Source organism: Mustelus asterias, chromosome 9, assembly GCF_964213995.1.
Source record: "Mustelus asterias chromosome 9, sMusAst1.hap1.1, whole genome shotgun sequence".
Lineage (NCBI taxonomy): Eukaryota > Metazoa > Chordata > Chondrichthyes > Carcharhiniformes > Triakidae > Mustelus > Mustelus asterias.
The window spans coordinates 96756172-96777099 of record NC_135809.1 but is presented as its reverse complement, the minus strand read 5'-3'; the positions used below and the strand labels follow the sequence as shown (position 1 = coordinate 96777099).

The 20928-nt window shown below is 46.1% G+C and overlaps 1 protein-coding gene and 1 long non-coding RNA gene across 2 annotated transcripts in view; one reads left to right on the top strand and one right to left on the bottom strand.

Moving 5' to 3' along the window:
* On the bottom strand, nucleotides 1–19829 carry LOC144498854 (uncharacterized). The gene is made up of 3 exons (XR_013498767.1): nucleotides 19712–19829; nucleotides 3115–3304; nucleotides 1–249 (listed from the first exon to the last, which is right to left on the bottom strand). It is a non-coding gene; the product is annotated as an uncharacterized LOC144498854 (long non-coding RNA).
* lsp1a (lymphocyte specific protein 1 a) overlaps nucleotides 15875–20928 on the top strand; it is a 343993-nt gene continuing 338939 nt past the window's right edge. The window contains exon 1 of the mRNA XM_078220601.1: nucleotides 15875–16055. Coding sequence (XP_078076727.1) covers nucleotides 15985–16055 — 71 coding nt within the window. The 5' untranslated portion in view covers nucleotides 15875–15984. The remainder of the gene's footprint in view (nucleotides 16056–20928) is intronic.

Sequence of the window (20928 nt, the reverse complement as noted above, 5' to 3'; positions counted from 1 at the left end):
CCTGCAGTGTGCTTTCTGGTGGTGAGGGTGGATTGGCATTGGCCAGCGGGCAGGACCTTCCGGTCCCGTTGATGTCTAGGGCCTTTTGTGTTGTTGGGAACCTGCAGGAAACCTGCCCTGAGGGGGTTGCCATTGGCTGGGTTGGAAGATCCCGCAGGAACGGCTGGAAAATTCAGCCCAAAATACTGAGTGTTGAAATCTGAAATGAAATCAGCCAGAGATAGGACGACTCAGCAGGTCTGGCAACATCTGTGGCAAGAGAAACAGAGTTAAAATGCTTCACGTTGATTACTTTTCACCATCAACCTAAAACGTTAACTTGCTTCACTCTCATAGATGCTGTCTGACCTAGAGTCATAGAGTCATAGAGGTTTACAACATGGAAACAGGCCTTTTGACCCAACTTGTCCATGCCACCCTTATTTTTTTTAAAACCCCAAAGCTAATCGCAATTGCCCGCATTTGGCCCATATCCCTCTATACCCATCGTACCCATGTAACTATCTAAATGTTTTTTAAAAGATAAAATTGTACCCGCCTCTACTACTACCTCTGGCAGCTTGTTCCAGACACTCACCACCCTCTGTGTGAAAAAGTTGCCCCTCTGGACACTTTTGATCTCTCCCCTCTCACCTTAAACCTATGCCCTCTAGTTTTAGACTCCCCTACCTTTGGGAAAAGATATTGCCTATCTACCTTGTCTATGCCCCTCATTATTTTATAGACCTCTATCAGGTCACCCCTCAGCCTCCTACGCTCCAGAGAAAAAAGTCCCAGTACTATTCAGCCTCTCCTTATAACTCAATCCATCAAGTCCCGGTGGCATCATAGTAAATCTTTTCTGCACTCTTTCTAGTTTAATAATATCCTTTCTATAATAGGGTGACCAGAATTGCACACAGTATTCCAAGTGTGGCCTTACCAATGTCTTGTACAACTTCAACAAGACGTCCCAACTCCTGTGTTCAATGTTCTGATCGATGAAACCAAGCATGCCGAATGCCTTCTTCACCACTCTGTCCACCTGTGACTCCACTTTCAAGGAGCTATGAACATGTATCCCTGGATCTCTTTGTTCTGTAACTCTCCCCAACACCCTACCATTAACTGAGTAAGTCCTGCCCTGGTTCAAGCTACCAAAATGCATTACCTCGCATTTGTCTAAATTAGACTCCATCTGCCATTCGTCAGCCCACTGGCCCAATTGATGAAGATCCCGCTGCAATTGGAGATAACCTTCCTCACTGTCCACCATGCCACCAATCTTGGTGTCATCTGCAAACTTACTAACCATGCCCCCTATATTCTCATCCAAATCATTAATATAAATGACAAATAACAGTGGGCCCAGCACTGATCCCTGAGGCACACAGCTGGTCACCGGCCTCCAGTTTGAAAAACAACTCTCTACAACCACCCTCTGGCTTCTGTCAAGAACAGTAAGAAGTTTAACAACACCAGGTTAAAGTCCAACAGGTTTATTTGGTAGCAAAAGCCACACAAGCTTTCGAAGCTCTAAGCCCCTTCTTCAGGGGCTTAGAGCTTCGAAAGCTTGTGTGGCTTTTGCTACCAAATAAACCTGTTGGACTTTAACCTGGTGTTGTTAAACTTCTTACTGTGTTTACCCCAGTCCAACGCCGGCATCTCCACATCATTTCTGTCAAGAAGCCAATTTTGTATCCATTTAGATACCTCACCCTGGATCCCGTGAGATTTAACTTTATGCAACAACCTACCATGCGGTACCTTGTCAAAAGCCTTGCTAAAGTCCATGTAGACAACATCAACTGCACTGCCCTCATCTACCTTCTTGGTTACCCCTTCAAAAAACTCAATTAAATTCGTGAGACATGATTTTCCATTCACAAAGCCATGCTGACTGTCCCTAATCAGTCCTTGCATCTCTAAATGCCTGTAGATCCTGTCTCTCAAAATACCTTCCAACAATTTACCCACCACAGATGTGACGCTAACTGGCCTGTAGTTCCCAGGCTTTTCCCTGCAGCCCTTTTTAAACAAAGGCACAACATCTGCCACTCTCCAATCTTCAGGCACCTCACCCGTGACTATCGATGATTCAAATATCTCGGCTAGGGGACCCGCAATTTCCTCCCTAGCCTCCCACAACGTCCTGGGATATACCTCATCAGGTCCCGCTGATTTCTCTACCTTGATGCGCTTTAAGACTTCCAGCACCTCCTTCTCTGTAATATGTACACTCCTCAAGACATCAATATTTAATTCCCCAAGTTCCCTAACATCCATGCTTTTCTCAACAGTAAATACTGATGAGAAATATTCATTTAGGATCTCACCCATCTCTTGTGGATCCGCACATAGATTACCTTGTTGATCCTTAAAAGGCCCTACTCTCTCCCTTGTTACTCTTTTGCCCTTTATGTATTTAGAACCATAGAACCATAGAACCATAGAAAATTACAGCTCAGAAACAGGCCTTTTGGCCCTTCTTGTCTGTGCCGAACCATTTTATGCCTAGTCCCACTGACTAATTTGTAGAAGCTCTTTGGATTCTCCTTTGCCTTATCTGCCAAAACAATTTTGTGTCCCCTTTTTGCCCTCCTGATTTCTTTCTTAACTCTACTCCTACACCCCCTATACTCTTCAAGAGATTCACTTGATCCCAGCTGCCTATGCACGTCATGTGCCTCTTTCTTCTTCTTGACCAGGGCCTGCTGAATTTTTCCAGCATGTTCTGTTTTCATAACTCTTACTGCTTCTTAAATACATTTAAGTGTCATCATAATGTGATATTTCTTTGGAAATACACTTTGAAAGCCCCTGCAAATGTAAGACCATATAGGGAATGGCTTATTCTATCAACTGATGCTATTCTTTCAGATAAACACATGAATGGACATAAGCTCTTGATTCTACTTAATATACTCACAGGGCACAATGCTGCATGAATTGAAATTCCTAAATACCTTTCAGTTCATTTCTGCATTAACAGATTAGTTAAAAAGTTATGCTATGAATTCATAGCAGTTCCTGTTCCCTAATGTGTCCAGAAAATACTAGGAAGGGATTTTATAAAGTCCCCAGCATTTTATATGTTACAAAAGAATGTGGTTATCAAAGAGAACTGCCACATACCCATCTCCATGGTGAAACCGCATCTGAATAGTTGTCCTTGGCCACATTATCCATTATAATAAACAGCACTCTCTGTGGCTGAGTAGAATAAGCAGGATCCATTCATTTTTCTTCTCTAGTCCTCACAGTCTGTTTACAATAAGGCAGTGCTGTAACTCTTGCAGAACATAAACCTGCCGCTGAAAATCCTCTGGGAACAGATATCATTATTTGTCTAATAACAGAAGATCAATCAATGTGACAGTTACACAGAGTTCCATATGGCATCAACAAAAGATCATGGAAATCACCCTTAAAAAAAGAAAATATCTTGATGGGAAGCCACTGGGCTCGCTTTCTCTAAACAAGTTCAGGGAGGTCCTGAACCAAAGCTTAGGCTTTTTGGATAGTACATATTCCAGTTTGTGGGCCATATTTTATTTGTTTGCTGAATGGATTCTCTTTGCTTGAATGAGAACTTCTTCTATGCTACCTCCCCGAACATAGCAAGTGATTGATTCATATTTCACCTCTACTGTATCTTATACTGAACTCTCGTTCAGTCCAGCAATGAAACACACAGACACAAGAACACAACACAAGAACATGAGAAATGGGAGCAGGAGTAGGCCACCAGGCACTTCAAGCCTGCCCCACCATTCAATGTGATCATGGCTGATCTATGCTGGTCTCAACTCTGTTTCTGCGCCATTTCCCCATAGCTCTCTGAAGTGGGGAAAATAAAGAAATGGTTACCTGGCAAACAAAATGGTTGCCTGGCACACAAAATGGTTACCTGGGAAAGAGACATTAACAGGCATTGGCTTTTAGCACAGACAGTTATTTAAAGTTAAAACATGCAGTAACCGAAATGCTGCAGGAAGCTAGTCAGAGCTTGAGGCACTTTAAAGATAAGGGCAGACCCAGAACAATAAAGACTGATAACAAGATCAGCCCTAGATGGGAACATAAATACATAAATGCAACAAAAACCAATCACTATATGTAAAGATCGAAACCAGCCATTGATAGAGGAAATGCATCCATTCTATGAACAATGCAATGTTAAATACCCATGTTTGTACCTGTCTGATTGTAACGATGTGTTAACTATCGACCACCATGATCTGTCTACTCAACTATAACCATGTGTTAAACAGCTAATGTCTGGACTATCTATTGTCTAAAAGGTATAAAAATGATCAACTGCTATTGTATAATTGAGAAGGTAGCTGCCAAGTACTGCGGAGTACCAGTGCTTTCTCCCCGAAGCTTCGTGTCCGAAATAAAACTGTGTTATTGAACCTCCAGTCTGACTCGGGTGGTAAATTTCCCACAATTGGTGTAGTCAGCAAGGATCTTATTACTGGTAAGTTTCGATCGATTGGCCACGATCGGAAAGCCGGGGTAGAGATCACTGAATCTGTGGGAGTCAGACAAGGTCAAGAATACAGTTTGAACTCTTCCTCAAAGCTGCCTTGACCGACCTGGTTTGACCAATTGATATGTCGATTAAAATCCCACATGATAATTGCTGTACCATTTTTACATGCATCAGTTATTTCTTTGTTTATTTCCCGCCCCACCATGATGTCATTATTTGGTGGCCTATAAACTACGCCTATCAGTGACTTTTTCTTCTTGCTATTTCTAATTTCCACCCAAATGGATTCAACCTTTTTTCCATAGAACCTATATATCATCCCTGATATCATCCTTAAATATCAGAGCTACACCACCTCCCTTATCTCCCTGTCGATCCCTCCGAACAGTTTGATACATCCCATGAAAGAATAAAGGAAAAAAATAGCACTCAATACGGTGCCACATAAGTGGCTATTATACAAAATTAGGCCTCATGGGATTGTGGATAATATATTAAGCTGGCTTTCTGATTGGTTAATAGACAACAAATCAAGAACAGGAATAAAGCAACAATTTCCACCTTGGCAGGCTGTAATTATTGGGGTACTGTAAGCATAAGTTCTTGGGTTGATTTCACAATCTATATCAATAAAAAAGGTATGGAGACTGAGTATAATGTAGGCAGGTTTGCTGATGTTACAAATTAGGTTGGAAATTATACGGTAAATGGTAGAACCCTTGGGAGTATTGACAGGCAGAGAGATCTGGGCGTACTTGTCCACCCATCTCCGAAAGTGGCATCGCAGGTGGATAAGGTAGTCAAGAAGGCATTCCGCATGCTTGCCTTCATCGGTCGGGGCAATGAGTATAAAAATTCGCAGCTGCAGCTGTACAGAACCTTAGTTAGGCCTCATTTAGAATATTGTGTACAATTCTGGTCACCACACTACCAGAAGGATGTGGATGCTTTGGAGAGTGTACAGAAGAGGTTTACCAGGATGTTGCCTGGTCTGGAGGGTATCAGCTGTGAAGAGAGGTTGGGTAAACTCAGTTTGTTCTCACTGGAACGATAGAGGTTGAGGGGTGACCTGATGGAGGTTTACAAGGTTATGAGTGGCATGGACAGAGTGGATAGTCAGATGCTTTTTCTAGGGTAGAAAAGTCAAGTACTAAGGGACATAGGTTTAAGGTGCGTGGGGAAAAGTTCAGAGGAGATGTGTGAGGCATTTAAGGGGCATCTCGATGAATACATGAATAGGATGGGAATGGAAGGATACAGACTCCGTTTTAATTTAGAGGGTGGTGAATATCTGGAACGCGTTGCCCGGGGAGGTGGTGGGAGCAGGTATGATAGTGGCATTTAAGGGGCATCTCGATGAATACATGAATAGGATGGGAATGGAAGGATACAGACTCCGTTTTAATTTAGGCAGACATCATGATCAGCACAGGCTTGGAGAGCCGAAGGGCCTGTTCCTGTGCTGTACTTTGTTCTTTGGAAAGTAAGATGTGCGGACAGTACAAGAAGGTTGCAAAAGGATATAATCCGATTAAATGAGTGACTAAGATATGGCAGATGGAATATAATGTGGAGAAGTGTGAAGCTGTCTGGAATGAAATTGGGTTCCATAATCCTGCTAGTGCTGTCGTTACAGACACCTCAAAGGCATAAAATGGCACAGATTGTGCTGCCAGCACTTTCTGGTGCATCCACGCAGTGCTCCAGGGCCCCACTGCAGGCATGTCAAATATGAAACAAATGCGTGAAGAAGGGTCCAACAGTGACATCCGTCACATATTCCAGTTAATTTGATGCACGTTGCTGAAAATTTAAACACGCAGGTTCACTAAACTCACTTATCTAACTGCCTGAGGAACCCCTCACTAGTGCTATTTAATGGGATTGACATCTAACTTACAGCTGAGGTGGTGCAGGGGCTGGAGAGAAGCAAAACTCTATGAAAAGGCAGGACGCGTGCTCTCCACTGAAGGCCCTGCCCACCATGGGTTCACTACGGTCACTTCTCGTTCTTGCCCCACCTCAGAGCGAGGACAGGACTGTCAGTGTCAAAAAGCTCAAAGTCACAGTGAACTTCTAAAAAACAGGATTTTTCCAAGCGGGAAGAAGTGATGCATTCAACATCTCCCAGTACACCATCCATTGCAGCATCTGGGAGCCAATGAAGGCCATCTCTGCAAAGAGAAGCAATTACATTGTATTCCCTCTATGCAGGGAAAAGCCGGATGAGCAGGCATGTGGAATTTCCAAGATAGTGGGACTCCCAATGGTGCACACATGTAACGTAACTCTGTGGACTCCACCTGCCAATGGAGAGAGGTGCAGGAACCACAACAGCTACCATTCCTTCAATATGCGGTTAATGTGTGACCACGCACAGTAATTTACGTTAGTGAATACCCACTTTCCTGTCAACAGCCATGATACCTTCATTCTGCGGCAATCTTCCAATCCTGCTGTCTCTGTGCCTCTAAGAAGAACCACAAGGTGGCTGCTCAGAGACGAAGACTAGCCTCTGTATAAATGGCCAAAAAGTAACACATACCACCGCAACCAGTCGAGGACAATGAGCACCATGGAGTCACCAGGAACATAGTGGAATAGATCATTGGTGTGAAAAGAAAATACTTCTGCTGCCTAGACCCGCTCATGGTAACTCTCCAGTACAGGCTGGAGCACGTCTGCAACTTAATGTTGTTCTGCGGCATCATCTAAAAAGTCACCACTACAGGGGTGCAGCCCAAGTCACCGGGAATCTCGAGGGCCTCTCGAAAGGAAGAGACATCTGGGACCCCGTCAATCCAGATGGGCTGTCCAAGAGTGCCTGTTCAGTCTTAATGCACGTGGATCCATCCCCTTCACCAGCTTGGCTTCGCTATGTAAAGAGTGATTGTCCACTCTATGTGGTTCGTTTAAATAGTGGAAATATGGTTTTACTCACCAGGTCTTTGGGGAGATTCTGAAGCAGATCTTAATAAATGTTTCCTTTAACCCAAGATGTGAAGCTACACATAAGCTCAGACTGGGACCATCATGTCAATGGGAAGATTTACTGGAGTTAAATTGTGCTTTATACAGGTAAGCTGACAGGATCTGCTGGCAACTGGGTTGTAGCTGTTAATTGAACAAACTATTGAGAGTTGGCACTGTGCCAAATATGGACATGCCTCTTAGTTAGTGGAGAAACGTATGAAGAGGAGTAGAGCCATTCAGGCCCTTGTTCTGCCATTCACCAAGATCATGGCTGATCTGTGATCCAATTTCACTTAATATTTTTGAATGAAGAACTAAATGGGTAGAATTTTCTGGCTCTTCCCGCAAGCGGGATCTTCCGGTGAACTCCTGCCACGGGTTTCCTAGTGGCAAGGGGTGGATTCAATCGGAAATCCCACTGACAGTGGCGGGACCAGAAGATCCCGCTGCCGGCCGATGGTGGGCCACCTCCCACTGCCAAGAAACCTACCACTGGGAGCATGGAAAATACCCCAATGTCTCCTAACTTCACACCTGAGAGACTTGGCCCTAATTTTGAGACGATGACTCCAAGTCCTGGGCTGCCCAACTAATGGAAATATTCTTTCCTAATCTAACCTGTCTGTCCCCCTTAGTACCTTGAATTCCTAATGTCCTTTAGGGAAGTAAATCTGCCATCCTTACCTGGTCAGGCCTACGTGTGACTCCAGAGCCACAGCAATGTGATTGCCTCTCAACCACCATCCAAGGGCAACTAGAGAGGGGCAATAAATGTTGGCCTGCCAGCGACATCCATGTCCCATGAATAAATAAAAATATCTTGAAAACTTCCAGATATTATTCAAGTAAATCTGTGCTGCACATCCTCCAAGGCCATTATATATTATTCCAGAATTGCTCACAGTATTCCCTGTGTATTCTAACCACAGCTTTGTACAGCTGTACCATGACTTCTACCTCATTGCATTCTAGTCCCCGTGATATAAAGGCCAGCATTTCATTATCCTTTGTCATTATTTTCTGTCCCTGTTCATTACATTGAATGGAATTACTTAAATTATGTACGTTTGGTCAATGATTTGGGGTATGTACTCGTGGTGGATTTATGAGTATTTATGTTGATTTAATTATACCATGAATAAAATTAAAACATATAGCTTTCATTATTTTATTTGTTTCTCATTTCCACCAATTTCATCATGAGTGTTCGATCTTCCTCTTCCATCCAGGAAATCTGGACAGTGTCAGTGATCAGCTCGTTGATACTAAAATAAAAACAGAAAATGCTGGCAATTCTCAACAGGACTGGCAGCACCTGTGGGGAGTTATTGGTCCAGATATCCAGTCTATGGATAGTTATAACCCAGATGTACCCTGAAAGATGAACTGGGGAAACTCTTGGAAGTCCTCAACGCAAGGACTTCACAGGAATTTCCCAGGAAATTTCAATTCCTTTCCATCTGGAAACTTCCAAATCATCTGAATAGTTATCCAGGAAATGTTAGACTGAAAACAAAACAGGTCCATCTCCCGGACAATTATAGAACTGACCCCTCCCCGCACTCCACCTTAATCCACATTCTTAACCCTTAACTCCTCCTGACCCTCCAATTTCCTCTGACATGGCCTGCCCAACCCCAATAGCGTACCCAACCTACCCATCCTGCCACCTTACCCACCCTGGCACCGTACCACACACCACCTTCCATCCTTCCACCCACCATCCTGCCATCCACCATACAGGGCGGCACAGTGGCACAGTGGTTAGCACTCTGCCTCACAGCGCCAGGGACCTGGGTTCGATTCCCGGCTTGGGTCACTGTCTGTGTGGAATTTGTACGTTCTCCCCGTGTCTGTGTGGATTTCCTCCGGGTGCTCTGGTTTCCTCTCACAGTCCAAAGGTGTGCAGGTTAGGTTAATTGGCCATGCTAAATTGACCCTTAGGTCCCGATTTTACCAAAATTTCGTGCCCAAAAACAGGCGCGAAATCGTGGTAAAGTTGGGCGTTGGGCCTAAAACGCGGTCCAGACCCGACCCAAGGCCAATTGCGCCTTTACCAACGGCCGATCCGAGCGCCGATCCGGTGCACGCCCGAATCGGCCAGCGGGCTGATTTAAATGCATTTGCATGCATTTAAATTGGCATAATGAAGCCCGTGCCCAACTTACCCAAGGATTCCCACTTTACGAGGCTCCGATCCGATCGGCGCCCGCGGATTTACCGTGTTGCTGAATTCAAGTCCGATAGGGCTTCAACTCAGCAACTGAACCACCGAATCGCCCCGACCACCCTTCGCGGACCGTCCCCGCGAACCACCCCGACAGCCCTTCCCCACCTCCAACCCCCCCCCCCCCCCCCCCCCCCCCCCCCCGGATCGGACCACCCTGGGACGCAGGCCCCGCCAGCAGCCACCCGCCCCTGGGATCGGACCTCCCGGGCCCCCGACCTACCTTGATCGCTGGTGTCCATCGAAAGCATCTTGCGATCCTGGATCCTGGCCTTGCTCCGGGGGTCCTGATGGGTAGGATGAAATCTCTTCACTGGGTGGGGTGGGGTGGGGTGGGGGGGGGGATGTGACATCTCTTCCCTGAGGTGGGGGGGGGGGGGGTGGTAGGGGGGGATGTGACATCTCTTCCCTGAAGGGTGGGGGGGTGGTAGGGGGGGATGTGACATCTCTTCCCTGAGGGGTGGGGGGGTGGTAGGGGGGTATGTGACATCTCTTCCCTGAGGGGGGGGGGGTGGTAGGGGGGGATGTGACATCTCTTCCCTGAGGGGGGGGGGGGGGGTGAGGGGGATGTGACATTTCTTCCCTGAGGGGTGGGGTGGGGGGGATGTGACATCTCTTCCCTGAGGGTGGGGGGAGGGGGATGTGATGTCTCTGCCCCTGGAGGGGTGGGGGGGCGGGGATGTGACATGCCCCCCCTCCACCCCCCACTCAAGGAAGAGACTTCACATTCCCCCCCCCCCCCGCTCCCCCCCCCAGGGAAGAGTCATCACATCACCCCCCCCATCCCCCCCTTCAGGGAAGAGACATCAGATCCCCCCCCCCCCATCCCCCCCCCCTCAGGGACAAGACGTCACATCCCACCCCTACCTCCACTTCCCCCCCCCCCCGACCCCCAACCAGGGAAAGTCAAAGGCAGCCGCTGAAAAAAGGCGTATGGGGGCACTGGAGCGTGGCTGCCGGGCGCAGGTCTGATCTACGACTGCACCCAGCACTTAGAGCCGAATTGGTAAAATCGGCCCCTTAGTGTCGGGGGGACTAGGGTAAACACGTGGGATTACGGGGATAGGACCTGTATGGGATTGTGGCTGGTGCAGACTCGATGGGCCAAATGACCTCCTGCTGCACTGTAGGGTTTCTATGATTCTATGATATCAACTCACCACCGTCACCGCAAGCATCCTGTAACCTTTTCTCACCATTCCACCCTACCCAGCTTGCATTCCCCCCCCCTTACTGAGTTACCTCATTCACACTCGTTCACTTACACAGTGAAAAGCTATTTAAATGTCCCAAATCTTTTCACTATGGGTGAATAAAGGCGTGCCAAAAAAGGGCAGCCATTGCTGTCAAAAGATTCTGCAATCTCCCAGTGATCCTGGTACACAAAGTTGGTCTACCAGAATAGGTACGCTTTCTGAAGAAGACTGGGGTGGAAGTCTGAGCCAGAAATGCATAGCTCCACCACTGTGTAAACAAATAGGAGTTGATAGGCAATCTGACAGTGATTGCCACTCCTCAGAAGATTTAGCCTGATGTTTCCAGTTGATGACCAGAACTTTCTGCCCAACCCCCCCAATCCTTACTTCAACCCTCGCTGTGGGCTTCTGTGTTTTCAAATACTGTCATCCAAAACCGAGGCTGCTCAAAGGGCCATCCATGAGCAAAAGGAAGATGATAGAACCCTTATAGTACAGAAGGAGGCCATTCAGCCCATCGCGCCTGCACCGTCCCACCCTGGCCCTATCCCCGTAACCCCATGTATTTAACCTGCTAATCCCCCTGACACTAAGGGGCAATTTCACATGGCCAATCAACCTAACCCACACATCTTTGGAGTGTGGGAGGAAACTGGAGCACCCGGAGGAAACCCACACAGACTTGGGGAGAATGTGCAAACGCCACACAGACAGTCAACTGAGGCTGGATTTGAACCCGGGTCCCTGGCGTCGTGGGGCAGCAGTGCTAACCACTGTGCCAGCATGCTGCCAAGAAGAATAAAGAAGATTGTCACTTACAGCCACTGCTGCTTGACTATCAGAGACTAATGTAGACATGCAGGCGGTGAGTCAATGGTCATTGACTGAGCTGCAGCCAGGATGGGGGAAAAATAGTTCATGTGTGAAATGCCCAGAGAAGAGAACTCAGATAGGGCTCTATCGGGGTGGTCTGTAGAAAAATACTGATAATGCACACATAGGTGCTTGGTGCATTGCCAGGCCTGTCAGGCTGGATCCAGGCCAGGTTCTTGCAACGATCTATGAGCATGGCATCTAGCTCCAGAATGGCACAATGCACCGAGCAGAGCTTGAAGCCCATCCTTTCTACTGTGGAAGTGCTGGATCCCTCCTTGGCAGCACTGCCTGACTGACCTATATGGAGTGCAGCACAGTTGGCAGTCTCTTGGTGTCTCAGTGCTGCAATGGAAGCTCAGCCGGAGGTGATGAGATCCCTGAGTGCTGGCGTGCGGGCTCAGACTGCTGTCAGCACGGTTGCAGGTACCAATGCTCAAAGGGGCATGCAGATTGTCCCAGCATTCCATGAAGGTCTGTAACAGAGGGATAGTCAGTGATGTCTGTAAAATGGGGATTTGGAATTGTGCTCAGTGGATGTGGTACACATGGACAACCCGGGGGAGAAGGTGAACGTTCTGACTGTCCCCTCAATCCCTTCTTTCCACTCCTCCTCTTTGTTTTACTCCTGGTTCTTCACCTGCTCCTCCTTCTCCTCTTCCTCCTCTGCTTCCTCCTGTCCCTGAGCTGCCTACTCCATTCCTGGTGGCAGCTGCTATGCTCTCATGATGGCCAACTTGTGGAGGAAACAGCAGACCATTTCAAATCTGGTAGCCATTCCGGTGAGTGCTGTAGAGCTCCTCCAGGTAGTGGAAGCAATTCTTCAGCAGCCCAGTAGTCTGTTCTGCCATGATTCATGTGGCAACATGGCTTTCACTGTACACAGGGCAACCGCCTGTGGTTGGTTGTGGAATGGTGTCATGTGTCAGGTGATATGTGTCAGGACTAAGGCTAGTCCTTATCGCTCAGCAGCCATCTTCTAATTCAACGATCAAATACTGAGGGAAAAGCAAACTGGTGCAGAATGAAAGCATTGTGACTGCTGCCAGGGTAGTGAGAATTGACAAATATGGTGAACTGAGTATGTTTGCACGCCAGCTTAATATTATTGGTGACCTTTGTGGTAATGTACTGATGTGGTGATTGTCACTTTAAGGATTAATCTGTGGAGTAAGGGTCACATTATCCAGGGAACCAATCAGGGAGCAGGGTGGGGATCACCCTGGTAAGACCAAGCTTCTCTACTCAAAGTCATCTCGGGAGCTGATTATAGCCATGAGGCTGCAAGCCTCTGTATAGTTTTAACCTGTAAATAAACATGTTCGCCGGAATTCTACCGCCCGCCTGCCACGGAATCGGAGTGGGCGAGGCGCAGACAATGGAAATGTCCATTGAGCTCCGTCTCGAGTCGAGCGAGGCCTTAAAATCCCACCCGCTGTGTTTTCCCTAAACTGGAAAATGAGCATCTTTACAGGAACATCTCAGCATTTGGATGCAGCTCCTGTATGTGTGTGTACATGTGTGTAGCTAATAGATGGGGTAGGTCGCCATCCAGACAAACCCATGGGCGGCTCGGTGGTCAGCACTGCTGCCTCACAGCACCAGGGACCCGGGTTCGATTCCCGGTTTGGGTCACTGTCTGTGTGGAGTCTGCACATTCTCCCCATGTCTGCATGGGTTTCCTCCGGGTGCTCCGGTTTCCTCACACAGTACACAGATGTGCGGGTTAGGTGGAATGGCCATGCTAAATTGCCCCTTAGTGTCAGGGGGACTTGCTAGGGTAAATGCATGTGGTTATGTGGGTGAGATTGTGGTCGGTGCTGACTCGATGGGCCGAATGGCCTCCTTCTGCACTGTAGGGATTCTAAGATTCTAAGATGAGCACACACCTCTTTAACCGTAGTCGGAGAGCACAATGAGCTTTCCTCATTTGGTATAAGCTGCATCTATTATTAAGCAGTGAACACTGAACTTTGAGATGTTATAAATGTCGCCTGCCCAATCTGAAAGGATTGCAAAGCAAAGAAACACAATCACCTTCATAGTCACTGGCAGTGCTGTTCTCGCCCTGCTCTGAGGTTGCAAGTCTGTTGTTGGAGGTGGCAAAGTTCTCTGAGCACCTCTTTCATGCAACACAGATGATGCACATGCTGCTGTGGCTTAAGCTGCGATGGGAGATAGGCTCCAGGAAGACCCTAGTTGGATAACACCTTCTGCTGAGAGTTCTTCTCCCTCCTCACTCTGTGAACTGTTTGTCTGCTTCTTTGCTGCCTCTGCTCCATCTAACTTTCACATCGTAGAGCAAGTTTAACTGTACCACCCATGACTGGGAGCAGTGGCCTGGCCAGAACTTTTAAGTCAAGACGAAACCTTTTCCACTTGAAGTACCATCCGTTCTCCAAGTTAAATGGTGCTAGTAAGCTCACAAACTGATTCAATGGAAAATATTCAGCAGCATGGTGGTGCAGTGGTTAGCACTGCTGCTTCACTGTGCCAGGGACCTGGGTTCAATTCCTGGCTTGAGTCACTGCCTGTGTGGAGTTTGTATGTTCTCCCCGTGTCTGCGTGGGTTTCCTCCCACAGTCCAAAGATGTGCAGGTTAGGTGGATTGGCCATGCTAAATTGCCACTTAGCGTTAGGGGGACTAGCTAGGGTAAATGCATGGGGTTATGGGGATGGGGCCTGGGTGGGATTGTGTTTGGTGCAGATTAGATGGGCCAAATGACCTCCTTCTGCGCTGTAGGGATTCTATGATTGTAGCTAACCTGTGAGTCTGGATGATTCCTTTAAATAGCACCGGTCAGGGGTTTTTCCAGCTGATGAACATATATTCAACCATGCACATTGAAGACAGGGCGATAAATGGAGAATCAAGGTCAAAAATGACAGCTTATGTCAAGTCAGTGCGACATCATGATCTGCCTACTCTGCATTGTTCTGACACATGCCTGTACTAACGCTCTCACCAAGGTAATGTTTGGCACAAACCATGCCAGAAGGGTGCATGTGTGTGGCACAGGCATTATTTTGGTACCAAAAAAGCAGTTATTGTGCTGAAACTACAAAGCACAGTTTTGTTTTTGTTTAATTTGTAACTTATAGGAGGGTCTCTTGGCAAGTTATTTCCAGATTCTGTGGTTGGGGATGTGTCCCCCTCAGCCACTTTTTCCAAACAGCATTTTGTTCACACCAGCATATCTCTGACTCACCTTGAAGAACATTTAAGGTTGAGTGAATATATAAACAAACAGATCTGTTAGTGTGTAAATACAATTTCACATTCAGTATGTGACCATCACATTTCCAAAAGAATGAAAAAAAAGAGAAAGGAAGACCATGAATACTGATTGGGGGCTTCTGGCTGGGTGCCAGTCAATCACCTGCCAATTAATAATCCTGCTCTCACATTTACAATTTACCTTTAATGAATCTCAGGATTTCTGGAAGTTTGATGTTAAACCCCTAAAAGGAATAGGGCACCTAAAGCGCACCTTCCCCTTGCTGACAGAAGAATACTTTTTTTCATTTATTCGTGTTACTGCAATTAGGTTACCGTGAAAATCCCCGAGTTGCCACGTTCCGGCGCCTGTTCGGGTACACTGAGGGAGAATTTAGCATGGCCAATGCACCTAACCAGCACGTCTTTCAGACTGTGGGAAGAAACCAGAGCACCCGGAGGAAACCCACACAGACACGGGGAGAACGTGCAAACTCCGCACAGACAGTGACTCAAGCTGCGAATCCAAACCGGGTCCCTGGCGCTGTGAGGTAGCAATGTTAGCCACTGTGCCACCCTTGCTCGTTAGGTGGTAAAGCAAATCTGTCATTATAAGCAGCATATAACCTGACTTAAGTGAGAAATAGTATGGGAGATCCATGACTGTAAAGAGAAGTTACCAATAGCCTCACAAGGGTTAAGAGCTTGTTGACACTTTAAGTATGAATGTTTATATAATGCACCCATCTCAAATACTTGAGAATTTGTTTTAGCTCTGGGGTGGGATGTAAGGATTGAGTGAACCAGAATGCCAATATGCCCCCCTGCTAGAAGGCCTCCTTCTTTGGCACAGCTGGACCTCTCTGTGACTGGCTTCCTGTTTGGAGGGGTTTTTGCTTTCTAACATTACAGGAAGAATAATCGTCAGCTAAGGCTCAGCCGAACACTCACTGAGCTTTTTATTCAAAAAAAAAACCTAAGCTTTGTGCTTTCCAAGATAAAAAAGGAAGGGAAAGGCAGGATGGATGACCTGGAACACCGACGTGAACTGCGGAGACAGAAACGTGAAGAGCTTTGGCGTCAAGCAGAGAGGTACAGTTTGTTCATGTTTTGATTACAGTCTTTCTCTCTGCTCTCTGCAGAGTAGTTTCTGCACATTCCAGAGAACCTATAGTTCAATGGAACTGAAACATTAATAACTCCCAGTCACTACAGCCGTCACTTTATTATAATTATTATTACCGTTTCTACAAGAGCAAAGGCATAAAGTTACTCATTTACTGGTCTGATTTTTTTTTGTTTAAGTGAACTGAAAGCTCTGGAGTGTTGTGCTGTAGAAATCATTGACTGGGCTATGGTACTCTCAACCTTTGTGCTGCTGAAACCTATAACTAATGAACTGATAGCATTTAAGATAATGGAATCTGAACCTATATGTTCACAGCGGTAATGTTTATTCAAACTGTTTTAATCCATAGTTTAGGTAGTACTGTAGGATGATTTCTTGAACTTGTATATGTCCTTTGTGACTGCTGATGACTCGTCACACAGTAGCACATAATGGATGCTGGATGATCTGCAGCAGACAGTTATGTTTTTCATTTGCTTCTAGAAGCAAGAGAGTACAATCTACAGTATTTTTAACCCTTTCCAGTGCATTTTTCCTTTAACTGAGGAACCTAAGTGCAAGTCTATGTTCTATTGTTCAATCATGAAGGTCCAATCGCTTGGTATGTAGTATTTTCATTGCAAAGATACAGAAGTGTTCAACCCATTATCTCCTTAGGATGTGGATTTTCTCACCACAGACATCTGCTGACACTGATTGGTTCACATACTTAGCCTCCCTTTCCTCCTCTGAGATGGTAAGTTCAGAAATAGCTACAAGATTTCTAAGGTGATTGTGGTGGGTGAATGTTATAGTTTATGCACTGACATGCAATACTACCAATTCATCCTCTATCCCACATCAATGTCCAGGTGGAAAGATGTCAGAGTAGCTGGAGAAAGCATCAAGTGGAAGCCAATTACTTCCATATGGGAAGGGATGTGTCAATCAAGGATACACTTGCATAACTTCCATTCTTTGAATTGTCTCACGTGAAAGCAAATGTGGGAACAGAAGTCTTGTATTTTATTTCAGGACTTTTGTGACCTTTGGGATGACTTGTGTGCTTTAAAGTACTTTCTGATGTGTAATGACTGCTGCAGTGTAGGAAACAGGGCAAGTACATTGTGTACAGCCATGTCCCACAAACAGCAATCTGATCATTACCAGACAATCTGTTTTATTAATGATGTTGATTGAAGGATAAGCATTGGCCTGGACACCAAGGTGAACTCCTTGGCTCATTGACATTGTGGAGCTTTTACTTGCATGCGGGTGGCCGTCAAAACCTCTATTAAACCATCTCAATACTGCAGGACCAACTTAGATTTTGTGTCAACTCCCTAGAGTGGGACTAGAATCCACAACCTTCTGACTCCAAAGCAAGATTGGTACCACTGAGCCATAGCTGACACCTAAGGAGGCTTGCCTATCATTGTGCTTGAGGAAATAAATATATATGATACGTGTGCACAGATGGAAAACATAGGGAAAAGATATAGGCCGGAATTCTCTGGCCGTTCACACTGGTGGGATTCTCTGGTCCCATCGGTAGTGCACACCCGCCCGTGGGTTTCCCACCAGCTTGGGGTGACATCAATGAGAATTCCTATTGACAGCAACGGGACCAGAGAATTCCGTCACTATCAAACAACGCGCTACCTCCCGCCAGCGGGAAACACACGGCTGGGAGGCTGGAGAAACTTGCCCATAGCTTTTAAGTGTTTTCTTTGAAAAAAGAGTTTTAAAAAGTTAATTGAAAAAAAAGCTCTCATGATGGAAAAGGGACCGAGAAATTAAATTTAATGTAAGAATAAGTCACTGCACAATAACTTGGCTTCAGTTATCAAAAATTGTGGTGTTGACATGTCAGAGGATTTATTGTGGAAACCTCAGAATTAATGGATAACTGGCTGCCAGACAGGACACCAGGAGTGTGGCTTAAGGGTTGTTATTCGGTGTGGAAAAGCTGGAAAGTGGCACCAGTCAAGGACCAGTGTTGGGACCATGGATTTTAATCATTTACACTAACAAATTAAACTTGGAAATCAAAATCACAATTTCTGAACTTGCAGTTGACAAAGTGGAGAGGATTGTCAATACTGAGGAGGATTGTAATAAATTGCAGGAAGACATTAATAAGCTGGCAGAATGGGCAGATCACTGGCAAATGAATTTCAGAACTGGTATCTATTATAGTTTGGAAGAAACAAATGAGGTGGTTACGTATTAATGATGACCACGAAACCATTGTCGATTGGGAAAGACCCATCTGGTTCACAAATGTCCTTTAGGGAAGGAAATCTGCTGCCCGGTCTGTCCTACATGTGTCTCCAGAGCCACAGCAATGTGGGTGACTCTCAACTGCCCTGGGACAACTAGGGATAGGCAGCGATGCCCATGTCCCACAAATGAATAAAATTAGAAATAAGACGAAATGGTGTAGAGGAGGAAAGAGATTTTGGACTACAAATACACAAGTCACTGTAAGTAGTGATGCAGATTAATGAGGTTGTTTTAAAGGAAAATAAGCCAAGCACTAGGATATATTCTTAGAGGGATAGAATTGAAATGCAGAGATATACTAAATTTCTATTGAAATTTCTATCGTTAGACCACGCTTGGATGACTGCTTGCAATTCTGGTCATCATATTATTGAGAGGATATAAAACGCTGTAAAGGATATAGGGAAGATTTATAGTTCATAGAAATCATAGAAACCCTACAGTACAGAAAGAGGCCATTCGGCCCATCGAGTCTGCACTGACCACAATCCCACCCAGGCCCTACCCCCATATCCCTACATATTTTACCCGCTAATCCACGCATCCCAGGACACTAGGGGGCAATTTTAGCATGGCCAATCAACCTAACCCGCCCATCTTTGGACTGTGGGAGGAAACCGGAGCACCCGGAGGAAACCCACGCAGACACGAGGAGAATGTGCAAACTCCACACAGACAGTGACCCAAGCCGGGAATCGAACCTAGGTCCCTGGAGCTGTGAAGCAGCAGTGCTAACCACTGTGCTACCGTGCCGCCCTCTGTGCTACCGTGCCGCCCTGGTTCTTCTGGTAATGAGCTCAACCTTCTCGCCACTCCCCAGGTAAATAAGTATCTCTTGAATTCGCCATTTTTTTTTGGTGATTATTATAAATTTGTCCTATAATTTTGTTCTCCCCCCCCAAGTGGAAAGACACACTCTGGCAGGGGTCAATGGATAACAATGAAGGTTAGGAATATTGAATGACCATCTCTATCAACCCAGGATTTCTGAAACATAATTTTCTTTGCTTGACCTATTTTCATCCAGCAATGCTTACAATCATCTTATTTCACAGTGGATAGAAAAGGTCCATCCGTTCATCTGGATTGGATTCATACCCAGATCCTGAAAAGGAAGGACAGTGCTTAACCCATCGCACAACATGGTTCCCCCTAAAGGATATGATGAAAAGTCACCAATCTGAAATAGTGGGGAAATTTTACAGCCCCTCCCACCGGCGGGAATTTTCTGGTCCCGCCAAAGTCGATGGACTTTTGAACGGCGCACTGCATTTTCCGGCCCCAGCCCCACCACAACGGAACTGGAAAATTCCGCCCGTTAACTCTGTTTCTCTTTTCACAGATGCTGTCTGACCTGCTGAGTATTGACAGCATTTTCTGGCTTCACTTCAGATTTCCAATATCTTCAGTATTTCACTCTTGCATTATCCATTCCCTCCAACAGTGCATCTAGTTCACGTGAATGTTTGTTTGAAACCAGGAATAACAACAAAATAGGCAGCAAAGAGAAAAATAAATTAATGTCTGGCTAGAATTTTTTTATAAGGGTCAAGTTCTTCCTTTAACCCTTTTTCCCAAATTGAACCTGTTTTGTACCTCCAGCATTCCCTGGTTTTATTTGTGCATCCAGGTCATAGAATCATAGAATGGTTACAGCACAGAAAAGAGGTCATTTGGCCCATTATGCCTGTGCGGGTTTTATGCAAGAACAAATCTCCCCACCTTTTCCCTGTAGCCCTGCAAATATCTTCTCTTCAGATAATTGTCCAATTCCCTTTGGAATGTCATGATTGATTCCTCTACCACACTCTCAGGTATACAAACCAGATCCTAACCACTTGCTGTATTTTCTGAAAGCCACCTCTAGTTCTTTTGTCAATCACCTTAAAACATTGTCCTCTAGTTCCCAGCTCGTCCCTCAATGGAAATAATTTCTCCCTGTCTACTCTGTCCAGACCTTTCATGATTTTGAATAACCCGATCAAATCTCCTCTCAGTCTTCTTTTTTCTGAGAACAGCTCCAGCTTCTCCACTCTATACAGTTTATTGAAACCGTCATCCCTGAAACCATTCTTGCTCATTGTTTTTGATGCCTTCATGTCCTTCATGAAGTCCAGTGTCCAGAATAGGACACAATACTCCGACTCAGGCTGAATCACTGTCTCATAATGTTTCTTCAGAACTTCTTGCTTTTGTATTCTATGGGGGTGATTTTACCATCGTGTTGCACCCATTTTCGGGTGCAATGTGGTGGTAAAATGGGCCGTAAAGTGCTGAGCCCGATCAGCGCCGGTTTTTGCGGCCAGCGCCATTTTATAAGTGCCGGATATCCTGCGCGGTCAGTCTCTCACTGGAAATGGGCTCTTTGTGACCTCTCCGGCAAAGGTTCGCGCCGGTGAGAATTAGACATGCACCCCATCACCCCATGAACGGGGGGGGTGGGCGAGCTGCCGACTTGGCCTCACCGGTGGAACCGGAGGCCATTGAGGCCCCCCGAGGAGGCTGGGGGCAAGGAGGGGTGTCCTTTAGGCAGTTACAGACTGGATGTGTCACCCTGACACCTGGGCAATG